General features: G+C 40.2%; 1 protein-coding gene across 4 annotated transcripts in view; it reads left to right on the top strand.

The window, feature by feature from the left end:
* The window catches only part of KCNB2 (potassium voltage-gated channel subfamily B member 2), a 371387-nt gene that overhangs the window by 27030 nt on the left and 324827 nt on the right, over positions 1-19530 (top strand). For 3 of the 4 annotated variants that reach the window (XM_066266314.1, XM_066266315.1, XM_066266313.1), the window contains one exon: positions 3762-4437. In XM_066266314.1, coding sequence (XP_066122411.1) covers positions 3859-4437 — 579 coding nt within the window. In that variant the 5' untranslated portion in view covers positions 3762-3858. The remainder of the gene's footprint in view (positions 1-3761; positions 4438-19530) is intronic. The other variant, XM_066266316.1, reaches the window with a different exon arrangement.

Here is a 19530-nt window from a genome sequence, read left to right on the forward strand (position 1 = left end):
TTATAATAGAAACTTCTTGATCACTGAAGAAGATATTTTGAAATTTAACTCTTATGACCTCTCCTCACTTGAGACACACACTCTACAGAAAGGAAAATTCACTCTACATCACGAGTGTGAAATTATTTAAGACAAAGGGTGACCTACCAGAGACTATGACATAGCATTTATGCTTTTAGTAATGACTTACAAGAAAGCAGGTCACACTAAGCCCTTGACCACAAACATCAGATGTTTGTATGACATTGGAGCTTGTTCTCGCTCTTTCTGGAACATCATCTGATACTTTAATCAGTTTGAAAACCATTTATGTTCTTCACGTTAGTATTAGTATATGATACTCCAAAAATTAAATTAATTTTGTGTTTATTTGTAGTTAAGTTAAAAATGGATTAGCCTTTCTGCTTATTATTCATGTGGACTGTTCACATAATCTGCATGGATGGCCGAGATGTTATTGCACCTACAACCAAGTTATTTAATGGAGAAGAGACATTCAGATTCATCACTGGAATTGCCCTATCTCTAATATAAGGTCTACCGGAAAGTTCTGTTTGTTTCTATCACAACAAGTTTCAACACATAAGCACATGTTTATTTGGTGCATGTGTGCCTCTCTATTTTTACCACTTAATGTATACATACTGACATAGCAGATTAACTAAAACAAAGTTGATTCACGTTAGTCTTATGTGTGAAGTGATAGTTTACCCATGGCTACTGATAAAGTTCATTTATGCCACTGTATTTTTACAAATTTCAACAAGGAAGAAATGCTACAGAAGCATGTAGAAATTTATTGAAAGTGTTTGGTGAAGGTATAGTTTCTGATAGGATATGCAGAAGATGGTTCAAAAAATTCGAAACAGGTGATTTCAACCTTTCTGATAAGCCACATTCTGGGCGACCATCTTTGATTGATGATGATATTGTTAAGACCATGTTGGAGCAAGATCCTTTTCTGACAACATCGGAGATCACAGAAAGGCTTAATTCAGCTCAGCAAACCATTTCGGACCATATTTGGAAGATAGGATTGGTGTGGAAATATATTATTTAATAAAGTTTATTGACGGTAAGAAAAATTTGTATTTTGTTTTATTCCAAAAACGGACAGAACTTTCCAGTAGACCTTATATTTTCATCAGTCTTGCCTGACCCTAATGTTGTTGCTCAATTTTTTTTTATGTATATACTGCATTATTCCCCGAACACAAAGTCTGGACATGGAGATCAGTGGCATCACATACATGCTAGGAGGTGCCTGTTTTGTGTAGGTACAATGCTCAATAGAGAAAAAATGGGAACAACAAGACCTGTAATCCACTTGAGAAGATAGAACATATGCATAAGGAAAAAACATTTAATGCTAGCATTTATGTACAAGATACTGGAATAGCTTTTAATCTAAGTTTCCTTTTAGTAATTGGAAACCAAACCTAAAGGAGAAAGAGGAGAAAGAATTTTCTTATTCTACTCAGATGTACCTCCGTGTGGTAGCGCAGCACATACATAAACTATGTTTTAATCATCATGATATTGCCTGTGAAGTAGATATTATTACCCTCATTTTCTAGATTTAGAAATTGAGGCTCAGAGAGTGTAAGTTACTCAATCATTGTAACTCTTCTTTATTTTGTAAAAATTGGCATTTCTCCCTGTGGTAAAGGTGTGAATGTATATGCTTAAAATATTTCTGTGTCTATTTAGTTGATAAACTCCCAATTCAATTGTATTTATTAGCCATATTTGACATACTTATTATAAAGTCTGTCAATGTTTATCTCACAAATTTGACTTAATTCATTTGAGAGGAGACTTGGTTTTCAGATGGAGAAATAATTTGAACTTATAGGAGTGGAATAAATAGAGAAATGCAGAAATAGGTGTATATCTTAAAAGAGTTCTAATTATAAGGACCTCTTAACTCTAAAAACTGTTGTTCCCTTGGTATAAGCCATAGATTTTCAACCTTTTTCATCTCATGTCACACACAAACTAATTAATAAAAGTCTGTGACACACCAAAAAATTATTTTTTGTTGATTTGACAGAAAAGAATAGTTATAATTTTGATTCACACTAAACAGCTGTTGTCTTGTTGGCTGTTGTCATTTTTTTTTAGTTGTCAGTCTAAGGGAAAAGAGGTTGATGCTTCTGCCTAAATAGGTATTGCATGTTTTAAAAATTCTTGGGGCACACCAAAGTACCTCAACACATGGGTTGAAAATTGCTGGTATAAGCCATCAACTGTGTGAAACATGTTGTTTTCATTAAAAAATGATGTTTAGATGAATTGCTTGAATCTCTGTAAATTTCTTCAAAAACGTTAAAAGGGAATATCACATAAGAAGATACTTGTTAGATCAACAAGAGGGAATATTAGAGTAGCAATGCCCTAAAGAACTGGTTCAAGGAGAAAAGAGCTGGGGAGCAAAAGAATACACACACTTACACTGACATCTTATATATACACACATACACACACACTCTGATATCCTATATCCACACATACATATAAACACAGATGCTCTTTAGGCAAGTGATCCAAATAATGCCATTTACTTGTTTTTCTGGCCCATAGACATTAGCCATAGTAGATCTTTTGTCAGTTGTATTATGGAAAACAAAGAACTGATTCATTATTTAACATTTATTAAACCCTCACAATATGTAAGCACTGAACTCAGGGATAAGGATATAATACCAGAGAAGATAGTCTTTGTCTTCAAGAGCACCCAGCATCCAATGGGAAAGGGGTTATTACAGTGGTATGATAAAATAGAAGATAAATCCACAGAGAATTCCTTGAGGAAGGGTATCATGGAGGGCTTTTTGGAGAAGGTGATGTGTGAGCTGATTCTGGAAGAGCAAGTAGCAGTTGATCAAAAGGAAGTGGGAAAGGTGGGGGTTCTTTCAGGATGTGGCATGAAGAAAGGCCAAGAGCTTGAGACAGAATAATATGTGTAGTCGGGGGTGACTGGAATATAGTGACGAGGGACAGGTGAGAGGGAGGGTAGAGAGGTTGGCCAGATCTAGAAGGGCTAACTGGACTTTGCACTGCCAGTAATGATGAGCCTTTGTAGGATTTAAAGCGTGGCAAGGTCAAGCTTGTATCTTAAGGAGTTATTCTAGTGGCTGTGTGGACAATGTCCTTTAGGCAGACAGAAACAAGAGTCTAGGGTCTGATGTAAAAATAAAAAGCAGGTGAGAGACGCTGAGAGTTTGAATGAGGATTGTGGTTCTGGGTGATGCTGGCAGAGGGCCTATGCACGTTTAGGTACAGTTGGTTAAACCTTTGTGCTTATTTGAATGTGGATGGATGGATGGATGGATGGGGATTTCTCGGAGTTTTATCTTGGGTGGCTGGGCATAGGGGGACAGAGGACCATAAATCTACAGTGGAGAAGGAACAGGAACTGATGTGGCCAGTTAGTTGGAGGTGTGGTCAGTTTAATTTAAGGTGTCTGGAAAAGGTGATCAGCACATGGATACTTTAGTCTAGAGCTTGAGGAAGAGGTCTCTGGTGACAAATTTGGAAGTCGACATCATGTCGGTATATTAAATTGAATACACAGTCTCTTCTGTGTAGTACCTTATGTTGTTGTTTCCTCCTGTCTTGTATCTTACAGTAAAGATTTAGATCCCTGTGAGTGCACAATATTAATATCATACCTTGTACATAAATAACAGAGCAATCCCACAGAAGAGGAAATGTTTTAGGAAAAACGTAAGTAACCAATGGCTGTTGTTTTTTTCCAGTGTAGCCGTGGAAATGCCTGCCTCTGGGGGATGTCACTTTAGCTGACCTTCCCACGGCTTCTTTTGGTGAAGACAGTGGTTCCGTGCTCATTGCAACATGGCAGAGAAGGCTCCCCCAGGCTTAAACAGGAAGACTTCAAGGTCAACGCTCTCTCTTCCACCAGAACCCGTGGACATCATTCGGAGCAAAACATGCTCACGGAGAGTTAAAATCAACGTGGGGGGCCTGAACCATGAGGTCCTGTGGAGAACGTTGGACCGGCTGCCTAGGACACGCCTGGGGAAGCTGCGGGACTGCAACACGCACGAGAGCCTCCTGGAGGTGTGCGATGACTACAACCTGAACGAAAATGAGTATTTCTTTGATCGGCACCCAGGCGCCTTCACCTCCATTTTAAATTTCTACCGGACGGGGAAACTCCACATGATGGAAGAAATGTGTGCGCTCTCCTTTGGCCAGGAGCTTGATTACTGGGGCATCGATGAGATCTACCTGGAGTCCTGCTGCCAAGCCAGGTATCACCAAAAGAAAGAGCAAATGAATGAAGAGCTGAGGCGCGAGGCGGAGACCATGCGAGAGCGGGAGGGAGAAGAGTTTGACAACACCTGCTGCCCTGAGAAAAGGAAGAAGCTGTGGGACTTGCTTGAGAAGCCCAATTCCTCGGTGGCTGCCAAGGTAAGGAGGTGTGGCTGGCTTTCTTGCACGTAGTCGGGAAAGTTGTTGCCTACATCCCAGAGGGTGTGGTTTTCGTCAGGTGTTTTGGTAAGACAACAAAACAGGGCTATGAGACTGAAAAAAGTCTTTCTAAAATCTCACTTAGTCCCATAGAGTTGTTCTGCCTGTGTAATGTCACTAAATGGCATGACTCTTCCATAGATGTTATGTAGGAACAGGCCTGGGCAACAGTATGGAGGAGTCTGGTTTCCCTGTGCAGGGTATGTTGATGACTAGGAGGCCAAGGAGACATGGCTAGCTCAGCTCCATCTGGCATGGAGCCTTGCAGGAAGGCTGGGCCTGGGCTCCCTCCTGAGAAAAGGCAATGTGTTGTCTTTGAAAGTGTAGGAGGGTCTCCTGGCCTGGTTTTCTAGAATTGCAGGGAAAGGGAGAACCCTACAGCTCAGAGGGCTAATGGTGCTTCACGTAAGCAAGGGGTTGTCTTATTAAAGCTAATTGAGGCATGAGTCGATGTCCACATGCACCCATTGACCTCTCCTTGTGAGCTGTCCTCTAACAGTGGTGTTTCTGAGTGTTGAGGTACAGGTCTTTCCACGATTACAGTATTACCATACTGCAGAGTTCATAAAGTGTTTGCCTAAAATGAAGGCAAATTCGTAGGTTTCTAATGTGCCTGCATGTTCCCAAATCTCAGGGTGAACTTTTTTGCTGGTAATTTCAATATTTAATTCAACTGCATGATTCTGTTTATTTAACTTTATTTGGGTTAACTCAAACTGATTTTCATTCCATATGTTTAGTTCTGTATTGCAATATAAATCATTAGTAAAATGTCAAAAGAGTCATCTTCAGCTGCAGAAATATAATATTGGTATTTTGTGCATATTCTATGAAAACGGAATGTGGAATAGAGAAAAGAGTGTCGTCATATGAATTCTTTATATAAATAGTTTCTTCCATTATCTTTTCTTATAAACAGTAAAGATGATAGAACTGTAATATGCTATATGTGGTTTGACTGGAAGTAAAGATTTCACATGATAAGTTGTAACATATACTGTAATAGTGTAAATAGATGATCATAAAACTTCTTGTTTGACTTGTCTGGTTTTGCATCTTGTTGACTTTTAAAGGCATTTTATTTTCCGGCCAGGACATGGACTAAATGAAATAAACTGTTTTTCTGTTTTACCTAATGAGAAAATGCGCATTTTGCAGCAAATGGGAGATTTCAACCAGGTCTTTTTGTAGTTGTGAATGATTTATTTCCCTGTGTTTTACCTGTAAGAAAGAAATAGATGTGCTACCTTTGTGGGTTTGGTTTGAAGGTTACTGCTCTTTCCAGTGTCAAGTGTTTAGTTATGTGTTTGAGTTACTCCTAAAAATATGGAGTGAATTTTGAAGATGAATGAGATAAGCCCTAGATTTAAGGGAGTATTTTCGATGTTAAATTAATTCCTTCAAGCCTTTAGGCAATTGAGGGATAAATCATTGTTCCACCAGTGTTCCAGAGGGAATTAGCCAAATATGTGAAAATAAACAGCCAAATTGAAGAATATTTGAAAGATTAATGTGGTTTATTTGCTTATAACAGCATTATTAACACATATCTAAAATTAAGTAGCATTATAGAAAAAATTTAAATATATACATAATTTTTCTGAAGAATTTCTGGTAAGGATGGAGTAGGGTCAATATAACTTGGGTTGTCAGGTGAGGAAGTTCATTTAATCTCTAAATTTTAGAGCAGCCATCTCTTGATGTCTCAGAAGGTAATGCTGATAATGGCTTATTACAATATATCATTATATACCCCTAAACATCAGACAAATTATTTAAACTTTCTTTAAATTATGTATGTACAGATAAGGTATCTACCTACAAATTGTACCCAGCAGCTAAGGATACTGGGCTGGAAGTTTTCATGTAGTTATAAATAATGTCTCCAAATTATTAATTGAGCTAAGCAAATCTTTGCTAACCTAAGTGGAGTCTTTACTAAGTTTTCATAAAGGTTCTGTGTTTGTTTATTTGTGTGTCTGCATTTTCCTCTCTGTTTGAATGGTGGAATATTATGGAAATTATTTACATTTGATTATATGGTGGTTCAGTGCAAGTATTGTTCATTTGTCTGAGGTTCAGAACCTTTTAAAAACAGCTCTGTGTGGTGCCTTCTATAAACTACTACCGCTTCCTGTACTCTTCACAAGTCCTATAACTTGGTATTTCTCCAGAATAACTCTTGGTGGTGGGGGTGCTGATGCTAAGTAGATGTGAGTAGGATATTTACAACTTAGGAACAATTGGAACAATCATTTAGTTAAAGCTGCTGTGGGATGATATGCTAGTCCTCACTATTAATATTATGGCCACATCACGGTCCTACTCAAGCTGTGAAGCTCCTGTGTTGGAGTGCTTGTCATCTATGTGTTTTCCTAACTTGCTTCGAGGTGAGATCATTGAAGGAGTGTTCATTTTATCTTTTCAGCCATCACTCAGTCGGTGTGGTAATTCAGTGGAACACATATAGAACATTTCCTGTGCACAGCTGACATTATTAACACACACATATGGAAAGACACTCTCTTCTCTTCAGAATTAAAAAAAAAAATCCTCTTAGCTTAAACAGGAATTTCATATCCTTAAAAATATTTATTTATTTTCTTTTTTGTTTTTTTCTGTGTTTCTTTTTTTCTTTTTTTTTTGTATTTTCTGAAGCTGGAAACGGGGAGGCAGTCAGACAGACTCCCGCATGCGCCCAACCGGGATCCACCCGGCACACCCACCAGGGGGCGATGCTCTGCCCACTAGGGGGCAATGCTCTGCCCCTCCGGGGCGTTGCTCTGTTGTGACCAGAGCCACTCTAGCACCTGGGGCAGAGGCCATGGAGCCATCCCCAGCACCCGGGCCATCTTTTGCTCCAATGGAGCCTTGGCTGCAGGAAGGGAAGAGAGAGACAGAGAGGAAGGAGAGGGGGAGGGGTGGAGAAGCAGATGGGCGCCTCTCCTGTGTGCTCCGGCCGGGAATCGAACCCGGGATTCCCGCACGCCAGGCCAATGCTCTACCACTGAGCCAACTGGCCAGGGCCTTTTCTGTGTTTCATAATTTATTTATACTAGCTCTATAATAAAGTATAAAAGTTACGAAATTACTTGCATAGTTATGAGATCCCTAGCAGAGAAGGAAAACCTTCATGATTTTTTATCAAATATTCCACAATAGGTTAAAATAGCTACTCATTTACATGGAGTAAATGCTCAGTAATCAAGTAAGTAATAATTATTCACCATGCTGTGTGTATCCACTGTGATAGGCAAAGTTATTGCAAGGCCCACTGACCTGTCATGCTTTGCCTTTGGGTATGAACTTAAAAATAACAATTTGGCTCTTATAGCACATGCTTCTTGATATCCCTTCTATTAACTGAACTTTCTGGTATATTAGTAACTGAAAAAATGCCAAAACAAAGTTTAAAGTTTGGTATATTTGAAATGTCTATATTTAACAAAATAACCTTTTTACATACATACAAAATACTGTGAAATATAATTCTATATACATATATATATATTTTTTTTTACAAAATAATGACGGGGCTAATAGAATTGTTATTTTATAACTGTCTGTGGTTTAGTATGTCCTCGTAATGTGACCCGAGTTTATTATCTGTATGATAGGTTTCGACTCTGACCTTCAGCCTTGTGTAACTGTGTGTGTACCACACAGACCTTCATGTGGAGGGAAGGTGCCAAGTTTACACCTGAGGCTGTTTGTGAATACTGGGCCTACCCAGAGGGGCCCGGTATGTCCGGCTGCCCTGATCTCTCGCTACCCGGACATGGAGTTGCTGGCTCAGGTTTACCTTTCCCGGTAACGTGCAAGGGCAGGAGATGGGCTTCACCAGCCGCCAGTTTCCTAGGCAGTGAGCTGGAAGTTTAACTGACTCTATGCGTCTTCCAGCCGAGGCAGTTTAGTCAGCCTCTGGATCAGAAACATTTTCTCTCTTTTCTTTGGCCTCTTCCCTAGCTATTTGTCTTTAAATACTACACACAGCGACGTCAGTCCACCAGGTGTTTGAAAGCACAGAAGGGTCGGGGCACCTCGGAACATGGTATTATTGGGAGCTGAAAGGAACCAGACTCCTTGGTGCCCTACGGCACCCTCGCTCCGGACCCCCAAAAAGAACACAGGACGTCAGCCAGGTCTACAAGCAAACACATTTAGGAACCCAGATACCTAAATGGACATTGTGTTCAGGACAGTGCCAGCCAGGAGGCCCATCCCAAGTGTCAGGCTGGGAACTAGACTGTAAGCGGCTCTTAGCGGATAAGCACATGAGACGGACTCTGCAGAATGACATTTCTGTTCATCTGAGCCAGTACGGTGAGGGCCAGCCCGCATTGCGGGGTCCCGGGCTGAGTGGGGGCACTGTTTAGTATCTGCTTCCCTCTCCCCAATTTTCCTGTTTATCCCTAGTTACCAATTATTTACCTGAGGACTCCTCCCTCATCTTCTCACATTTTCCTTCATTCTCTCTCCCTCCCTCCCTCTTTCCCTGTCCTCTCTTTCACTCAGGAGAGGGACAGTGATTGATATAGAGAATTATCTCACAACCTTTTCCCATTATTGGCCCCCTAAGAAGAAAAAATAAGTTAAATTTAAATTCTCTCTAAAGAGAGAATCTAAATCCTAAGAATAAGATTTTGCCAGGTTCTAAGATTTTTTTCAGCCCTTCCCACAAGAACCAGTTTACTTCCCTGGCAACAACGTTCTATGGGACATGGAGTTGGGGGAGTAGAGATGGCAGAGTGCCTGCCTCTGGCTCCTCACCTCCGCAGGCCCTCAGGACCACCGCCAGCAGCCCCTAACACGTGCGGGAGAAGGGGTGGAGACCTAGGTCATCTTTGGATCAAGAGGGAAGCCAGTGGTGGCAGATGTACAGGCTCTGTCCTTGGAACTCCAGCTGTTTAGAGAGCCAGGGGTCACCGGGGTGAGTTTCCCGGGGGATGGGGTACCTGCTGAAGTGCCCTGTTGGTGATAACTCCTTGAGAACTACACTTCTGCTTTTAACTAAATTACTATGTGCCTTTCAAGTCAGAGACAATAAAGTGAAAATGAATACAAATAAAACAAGAACTCCTGTGTACTCATCAACAGGGAAAGAATGCATAACATTCTCATTCTATTTATAGACTGTGGATCGGTTATTCGAATGCTTCAAGTGAAAAAGGAAAGATATTCGAACCAAGCCATAAATTATTTCTTATGAGCCCAAGAACTTTCATATGTTTTGCATATATATATATATATATACATACACACACACCCAGAGTCAGGCAAATAGTGCTGCCTGTACAAAACTCTCAGTTTAGCTTTCTGATGACTTTCTTAGCGATAAACAATAACAGAAGTCATGAAAGCCATAGCAGGCTCTAAAAACTGTGCTGTTGCAGTGTGAGCGCACACTGAAATCGCCCCACATCAAGGCACCTCTGTGGGCTGCCCGATTCTCTGGTTCTGGTCTGGGACCGTCTGGCCCTGTTAGTGTGCCAGTTGCACTGTTTCCGTGCTGTTTCCTGCTTTCTCCTCTCGCCCTTTCCTGTCTGCATCCCAGCTTTAGAAGTTAGGTGGTCTGTGCTCTTCCCGGAGCATGAACAGGGCGGAATAGTCCAGAGGTGCTCATGAGGCACAACTTCAAAGGGCTGGGCCAATCTGTGAAGGTTGAGCTTGGAGATACGGTTTTGTTCCATTCTCAAATATATATATAATCTATGCAGACTAACTGGAAGAAATGAGGTAAAAAAGTAAAACAGATAAGATAGAAAATGTTGGGTTTTGATGAAAATATTTCAAATAATCCATCCTTTGGCCCCTGTGGTTCTATTTCTAGAACCATGCTGCTCTGCTTTCCCTGAGAGGCTGCCCTGCCAATGTACCACTCTGTCCACTTGGCCACACTTGATCAGGAAGAGCAGGGTGGGGAGAGAAAGGTGAGGAGAGAGGAAGAAACTGATAAAAAGCTCACCTCGCATGTCATCTTACATAGGGTGTGTAGGTCCTGGTTTCACTGAGAATACCCTGGTTAATGCTTTTGTCCTAGCCTAATTACTGACAGCATGTCTTTCACTCTTAAAAAGTGTCCCATTTTAGCCTGACCAGGTAGTGGTGTGGTGGTGCAGTTAATAGATTGTCAATCTGGGATCCTGAGGACCCAGATTTGAAACCATGGTCTCTGGCTTGAGCGCGGGGTAGCCAGCTTGAGCATGGGATCATAGATGTGACCCTGTGACCATTGGCTTGAGCTCAGAAGTCACTGGCTTGAGCAAGGAGTCACTGGTTCAGCTGGAGCACCCCAATCAAGGCACATATAAGCAAGCAATCGATGAACAACTAAGGTGCCACAACTACGAGTTAATGGTTTTCATCTCTCTCTCCTCCTGTCTGTCTGTTCCTGTCTCTCTCTCTTGCTACAAAAAAAAAAAAAAAAAAAAAAAAAGAAAAAGAAAAAAAAAAGGAAGTATAAAGTGTCTCATTAAACCCTGGCCAGGTAACACAGTTGGTTAGAATATTGTCTGAATACACCAAGATTGCAGGTTTGATCCCTGGTCAGGACACATGAGAGAATTAATCAATGAATGCATAAATAAGTGGAAGAACAAATCAATGTCTTTCTCTCTCTCTCTCTCTCTGTCACTAAAATCAATTAAAAAACAAAACTAAGGAATTCTTCATTTAATGTTATCACAAAACAATACATTGGCAGTATTGAAATACTCTGGTTTTGAAAATCCATGCACACTGCTTAGGTTATTAGCAGATTTGTCTTCTTTATTGCAAGTGAAAAACTGGATAAAGTGAATGATGTAGTATTTTAGATGAGCATAAGTATTATGAAGGAGTGGTCACAATATTTACCACTCTTTACTTTGGGAAACTCTAAAAGTGTTTGAATAATGTTTTAGATTGTGTTCTTATCATTATCTCCTATTTTAAAAAATAGAAGAAAACCAAATACTTTCCAAATGCCAAGAGTTTATAAGAAAATTCCCATAGCGCTCATGCCTTGACCTCAATAGCTTCGTTAGAACTATCAGCATTGTGATGTGGTATCGGCATAGCAGTTGATTGCATTGGAACTAAACTTGAGAAGATACTATTTTGAATGTTGCTGATATTCTTTTTACTAGAGCTTTTATATTTTACAGGAATACTCAGCATATAGAATGAAATGAAATAATCTCTTCCCAAAGAACTGGTTAATATAAAATTGTTATGCAATGTCAAATTAGCCAATTTTATTGAATATTAAATATTACATATAAAATAGTGAATATTTATTGAATGTTAGATATTTTATGCATTGAATCCTCAAGAATAAAAAGCTTTGGGCATTCCATTTACTTTTGATTCCTCTACACTTTCACTTCGTTTCAGAAGAGATAACTCACTAAAAAGTATTTACAGTAAATATTCAAATAAAAGTTAAAAAATTCAAAGCAAAAATTAGAACTAGAAGAAATATATTTTAAATTGTCATAGTAATAGCTAGGGAATGCTTCATTTTCTGAAAAATGTTTTGAATAATTTTAATTAAAAACAATTAAAATGGAGTTTATATTCATAAATAAAGATATGTTTTGATTCATAAATAAAGATGTTTTTGTGACCTCTCTGGCCTTAGTGAACATTGTTAGCTGACCCAAGGTAAGAGTCATTTTTAATATAGAAACTCAGTTTGTGTACCCTTGTGAACTGACCATCCTGATGAAGAAAGACATTTTCAAAATAATTAACAAAATTGGTTCTAAAAGAATTACTGGATTAAAAATTCCTTTTTGATCAAAACATGATTACATTAAAAAACTCTAGCTGCTAATACATAATTCTCGAAGTAACCTTCGATTACAATTGATTTTTTTTATATTGTCATTGATTTAGCATTGATAGTTTTATTGTATTTGAGAATAACCCCAGAGTTCCATGACATTCAATAATCTGTAATGGGCTGAGGCATAAATCTGAATTCTGTATGATGTAAAGTTAATCTTTACATCATGTAGGAATTAGTGACTTTGACAGTGAGTGAACCTACTTGGCCACCCAGCAGTGTCAGCCTAACCTGATTTGGTTTTTCCTCCTTATTGACAAATACACCAACTTTTCCATTAAATGTTCCTGTATTTTATAGGGGAGATTATATGGTATGGTAAAGAATAGTGAAGCTCTTAGGATGCATCCATCATTAAAAATATCCTATTTAGATATGCTAAGACTGAGTGAAGATTTTAAGGTAGCAATCAGCCTGGAAATTATTCTTTCCCACCAACAGCGTGGTGGTCATTCATCCTTTATCATTCTCTGAAGAGGGATAGAGAAGGATGGAGTCCCCAGGTTGTGACCACCAGTGCTGTGCCCATGTGGACATTGCAGGCAAGCTGCACTTCCAGTATCTCTCAGTGACATCCATCCCTTCACCTGACTGACTCTGTCCCAGTGTTTCCTGGAATGTAGTTGATGACTTCATAGTTTACAGTCAGAACTTTGAAGGACTTGAGTGGCCAAGACAGCTCTGCAATTACTAGGTTAGCCTTGATACAGAGATAGAACCAGCCACAGTTGGAACAGAGATGTATAGTAGCCATCACAGAAATGGGTAGTAGAAAAGTAGAGGGGGAAGATGTTTGCATTCACTCCTCTAAACCTTTTCCAGGAGGCACTAAACACTAACTTCAGGACTAAACCATATCTGCACATACATATATGCAGTTTTGGCTTTGTATACATCTATGTTTACATTAACTTCTTTGCTAAAGCATAAAATGAACAGATTTTTTGGCCTTTAATTATCTTCTTTAATGTCTTTATGAATATTTAAGTGAAAGAACTTTGGTTGATACTAAAGACAGGTGCCTAAAGTAGATAGATCCAACTCAGAGTACTTATAGACAAGTTTCTCTGCCTAGGGTGGGCAAACCAGGAGGCAGCAGCCCTCACCGAGTGGTACCTGAACTTGCTCTGTGTGTGTGTGCATGTGTGTGTGTAAGATACATGTTATTCGTGCACCTTGTCTCCTCTCCAGTAGAGCATATTCTATTACAATAACCAACCTGCACAAAAATGCAATGATCTTCAGCCTGTATTTGGCAATTTAAGGTTGAAGCAATTTTGTCATCCAAAGACAGCTCATTCAGGATATAAACTTTTGTGATAACCTGATCAGGCGTGAAGTCCAGGGGAAAGTGCTTCTAATGGTGCTAAAATAGCAGGAGGAAGTCTTTTCACTCGTCTCTCGGGATCTTGTTTCAGGATGCTAAGGTCATTGCCACCCTGGATTTCATGCTTTCACTTAGGTCTCGTTGAGTCACTCCTGACACAACCACAAGTGTTGAATGCCACTTTAAATAGCTTCTCTAGCCTACGCTACAGCAATGCCAAGGACAGCCAAGTAATGGGTACAGCTCCGAATGGGGCTGCTCAGTTGTGGCGTCCTTCACTGAAACCAACCTCAGGATGTTTGCATGTGATTGAAAGGTCTCCCTGCCTTCCAATCACTGTTTTATCTTTAACTGATGTAAAACCTAGAGCATAATTTTGGTTGTTGAAGTGCAGGTGTCTACCTGGTGTCATCTAAATTATATCCTCAACCAACTGTGCACCTCAGATTAGATTTTTTAAATAAAAAATTCAAATTTTAGTTTAATTCTTAGAGTTACATCTGTCTGTGGCAACATTTTGTATGGCGTTATCTAACTTGAACATTGGTTCAGAGCACATAGTTTCATCCAGAATTTGGCTGAATTGGAAAATAACTCAGTGCAGATTTGTGTTGTGATAAACTAGAGGTATTTCATTGATACAATGGAAATTTCCACTTTGGGAAACTAGCATGGGGCCCTGAGTAATACCCTTAGGATGAGCAACCTGTTCCATTTCAGGTGCAGTTTTTAGTTGAGAGGCAGAAAAACATTGGTAGACAATGTTATTTTTTAAAAGGCGATAATTTGCTATGTCACCGATGAAATAAACTAACTATACATGCAATGAAAGAAAATATGAAATACTAGGCAACACTCTAGTACAACTGAAACTTGCTATTACATATTTGCTATGTAAAAAAGCTAGCTGGCACATTTTACTATATTTCTTAAATGAATTCTGCAGGTGTGAAAATTATTTCATTATATAAGTAAAGTAATGGCATTGTGAATGATGTTAAAATCTGAAGCAGATATCTGTCTAAACACTGGGCTTAATTTTTCAAACTCATGTCTAGCTCATGAGCCACTATTTATATTTTAAGTTGCATGGAATGTTTACAAAGTACTAGTGACTCACAGTTTTTTTTCAAAGTCTTGCATATAGATTATGCATGAGGTAGCTTAAGGATAGCAAATTGTTTTGATAGATATATTTGAACAACATCTTTGCTTAAGGAAAGAAATGTTATATTACAATTGAAACGTTGTTCTGGGTCTGTGTTTGCCTGTTTTTGTGAAGTTATCTGATACCTGCCGTGGCGTTGATGAACTTGTCTCTCTTGCCGCACTTTGTGCATACATCTGAAAGTGAGTCGGGGCTTAGATGATAGGGCTCCTGTTTCTCAGACATTCTGTCCCAGCTGTGATGGGGAGGCCTCATGGGATACTCTTAGTACAGAAAAGCTTTCACAAGGCAACATACTGACACCGGTGGGTACTTTGAAAATGCCTTTCTCATTGTAGCTCAACCCAAATGGAGAAATGCTTTTATTACTTCTCCAAGCTCCTTTTCTCTTTTCTCTCTGTCTGAAGAGGCTCACCTTTTCCTGTTCTCTCCACACTTGCCTCTCAGTGCCTTCACCTGGGTCAGCAGCTGGGTCAGAAGAGGCAGAAGAAATCCTGTCCCCCGTCCACCCCGCATACAGTCCTCCTCACTAGGGGATGTTTTGGTTATACTTCATTGAACAACTAATTCTTTCACTGAGGAACAACTGACATACAACCTTACTTTAGGTTCAGCTGTACAACATAATGATTCAGTATTTGTGTATACTGCAAAGTGATCACTACAGTAAGTCTGTTTAATGTTCATCTCCATACAAAGTTACAGAACAGTTTTTGTCTTATTTTAGGAACTTTTAAGATCTATTCTCTTAGCAACTTTTAACTATGCAATATAGTGTTTACTAACTATTCTGTGCATGCGCAACTATTGATTGTCCATTGAATTTGTTTGGTTCCAACTGGATTTCACATTTGTTTTTAGCCTGGTTCTAAATCTTTTCATGAGATGATAGATGAATTTTACTGCAATTGAATGTAGTGAAGAGTTCAAATTAGAGAAGATAAATAAACCTAAAAAAAAATCAGGATTTTATTTTATCTTTAACATATAAACAGCCATTTGTTTTTCTTTATCCCAAAGCATTAGAGTCAAAGATAGGTAGACTTTATTAACCTAGACTCTAAAATCAGTATTGAAATAACAATTTTCTTCTCCATATGAAAACATCCGATTCTTCAGCCACCCTAAGCCCCTCCCTGAATCCATGACTCTGGCTGTGCCACTTAGGTTGGGTTTGCTTCCCTGTCCCGCACAGAGTGGTCACTGTGCCCAGAGCCTTCTGTTTGAGCAGAAAGTTGACTCTGAGGGAGACTGTGGTTGATATCTAATACAGGTACAAATGTTTTTCTTTTCTCCCACAACCCAGTTTTCATGTGCTTTAGACACACCTGTGAGACTTGTGCAAACACATATTACTGGGCCCCACCTTTGGCACTTTTTTAAAATTAGTTTTGATTTTATTTGATTTTATTACTTATGCTGGTTTCCTCAGGACCAGTCAGTTACTTTCTTCAGGCCCAGGGCTTGAAAATAGGCCTATTAATGTGGTTTTTTTATTATTGAATTTTATTGAGGTGACACTGGGTAATATATGTATATAGGTTTCAGCTTTACAGCACACCTCTGTATTCTGTATTGTGTGTTCACCCCCCAAGTTAAGTCTTTGTCTACCCCGTTTATTTTCTCCTACTTCCTCCTCTATCTCCCATCACCGGGCAATCTCCACAGTGTTGGCCATGTCCGTGAGGGGTATTTTTGGTCCGTTTTTGCTCTGTTTCACCACCTCCTGCCCCCAACATCCCCCCCACCCAGGTGTCAGACCTCTCTGTGGTACAGTGACCAATGCTTTACACCAGGCTATATTCTCTCTGTCTCCAGAGTCCTCTGATGTGTAGCCATAACTCCCTAATATCATCAGAGTGTTCTTTCTCTGTCCTCTGGTTCTAAGATCAGTTCCTTCCAAACAAGAGTGCTTTCTTCAAAATGTGAGGGGAAAATGAACTCTGTTCCCTGCAGTTCAGAGTCATAAAGTAAGGGGCACCTTTTCTTGTGCTTTCTCTAAGTAGTGTGACTCCTCAAAGAGCAGGAAGGGTATAATTTATATTGAGCATCTGCAGTGTCACAGCCATTGAACTTGGAGGTTTTCACGTGGACTCTTTATAACAAAGGTCAGCAAACGTTTTCTCTAAACAGATAGTGAATATTTTCAGATTTGTAGGCCATTAGGTCACTGTCGCAATGACTCAGCTCTGCTGTCATAGTGTGAAACCACACAGACAGCACGTAAACAAATGGGCATAGCTGGGTTCCAACACAGCATGGCTGCCGGCTGGGTCGGGCCCACAGGCCAGAGTTGACCTACCACTACTTTCTGTGAACCCTTTGAGAGTCATCGTTAATGCCATTTTACAGATGGGAGAGATGACACCCAGAAATATCAAATTTGTGTCTATTGTCCCTCACTATGTGACATGTTGGGATTTGTATCCAGTCTCTCCAAAGCCTGGGTTTCCAACAATTCTTCCCATCCTGTTGTGTTTATCATTCCTTTATCGTCATTGTTCAATATTCCTGTCATATTCCAATATCCACTGAAGACTTTGGCTTATGGCTGCAAATCCTCTTACAAAGCTCCCCCTTGCTATCATGCAGGACAACCACCTATCATAAATTCCAGCTCACGTGTTTCCCATCTTAAACTCTGTTAGCATAAGGATGAAAGCATCTTTGGAATCTTGAACTCTGATGACAACCACTGAGCTCCCATTTTCCACTCAATCTATCTTTTGTCTCTGTTGCAACCTCCTTTGCTTTACTTATCCTATTCTTCTACTCAGTGGGGGCCACTGGATCCACTGCCATGATCCAGGCCTTGATCAACTGGATTGTAGCGATGTCACTAACTGGACTGCCTCACTTCATTTCCCCTCAATTCTAACCTATTCCCCGTGTACTCAAGAGAATTACCTTTCACAAACATGCCTCTGATTGAGTCACATCTGAACTATATAAAGTTCAGTGATTTCCCATTGCCTGGAGCCTGGTTCAGCCTCCTCAGCGTTGCTTGTAAGACGATCTGCAACCTTCATAGCCCACCATGTGCCTTATCACTCCTCTTACTGCAGGGCCTTGAACAATACCCTTTTGTTCAATGTTGTTTTATTATAATATTGATGAGATGCTGTAGGACCTTTTTTTATTTTATTTTGGTGACAGAGACAGAAAGAAAGAGACAGAGAGAGGGACAGATAGGGATAGACAGACAGGAACGGAGACAGATGAGAAGCATCAATTCTTCATTGTGGCTTCTTAATTGTTCATGCTTTCTCATATGTGCCTTGACTGAGGGGGGGTGCAGCAGAGAGAGTGACCCCTTGCTTAAGCCAGGGACTTTGGGCTCAAGCCAGAAACCTTTGGGCTCAAACCAGTGACCATGGGTCATGTCTATGATCCCATGTTCAAGCCAATGACCCCGCACTCATTGGTGAGCCACGCTCAGGCCAGATGAGCTTGCATTCCTGGCAACCTCGGGGTTTTGAACCTGGTTCCTCTGCATCCCAGTCCGATGCTCTATCCACTGCGCCACCGCCTGGTCAGACGAGATGCTGTAGGAACTTAACTCTTTTTTATATCTGTGAGCCTATGTCAAACTTTGGTTTCATTATACATTGTTTCACCACAGTTCTAAGACCTTTCCAAAACATTCAGTGAGGGCTCACTATATATATAACTCTCCAATTTTTCTATAGTACCTGAAGATGGGGCTCTGGTTTAGAGGTTTTTTACTGCACTCAACAAGCATTCTTTTTACATGGTTACATCTATCTGGAAAGGACATCTGTTTTTCTCATTTGCACCAGGGTATCTTGAAAACTGGTGGCAGCCACACCTGTCCACAGTTAGCATGTTCACAGCTCTGTGGCATCCCTGCTTTCCCAGCTGGAATGCCCTTTGCCCCTTATCGGTCCTCTCTGTCTCTCAGCTCAGTGTCCCTCTTCTGTGATGTCCGCCTGACTCCTCCCCTCTGTTTTTTTTTTTCTCGCTCTTTCTTCAAACCTGTCATCTAGAGGTTCTGTCTGTGCTGTGCTTATATACCCCCCCAGCCTGGCTGTCTCACATGAAGGTGCAGATCACATCTCCTCACCTTCAGTTCCTGACACCCAGCACGGTACATGGCACATTCCAAATACTTAGTGCCACTAAAAAACAGAAGTAAGAGCAAGCCCAAATGTTTCCCAATATTTCTGCTTCCCTGTGACAATTAAACAACATAGAGGTTGACTATCTCATCACAGTAATTAGACCTAAGTCATGCTAGATTTGTTTTAGGCAGTTTAAGGAAGCTGGATGTCTTACCTATTTAATATGGCTTTATGTTTTTGAAATAGGCTGAGAGTTTGGCCTGACTTGTGCTGGCACAGTGGATAAAGCATCGACCTGGAACACTGAGTTCGCTGGTTCAAAACCCTAGGCTTGCCCAGTTAAGGCACATATGGGAGTTGATGCTTTCTGCTCCTCCCCCTTCTCTTTCTCTCTCCTCTCTCCCTCTCTCTCTCTCTCTCTCTCTCTCTTCTCTAAAATAAATAAATAAATTTAAAAAAAATAAAAAGAAATAGGCTGAGAGCCGTACATGCAGGTTTGTCATTTTTGCTGTATAAATTCCCCCTCTAGAACCACATGTGGGCTGCTCTGTGAGCTGAGTTTATGCAAAGGAAGGTCTCAGGTGCTGCAGAAAGGAAGGCTTGCAGATGCTTTGCTCTGCTAAGATTG

Source organism: Saccopteryx bilineata, chromosome 3 (genome assembly GCF_036850765.1).
Source record: "Saccopteryx bilineata isolate mSacBil1 chromosome 3, mSacBil1_pri_phased_curated, whole genome shotgun sequence".
Lineage (NCBI taxonomy): Eukaryota > Metazoa > Chordata > Mammalia > Chiroptera > Emballonuridae > Saccopteryx > Saccopteryx bilineata.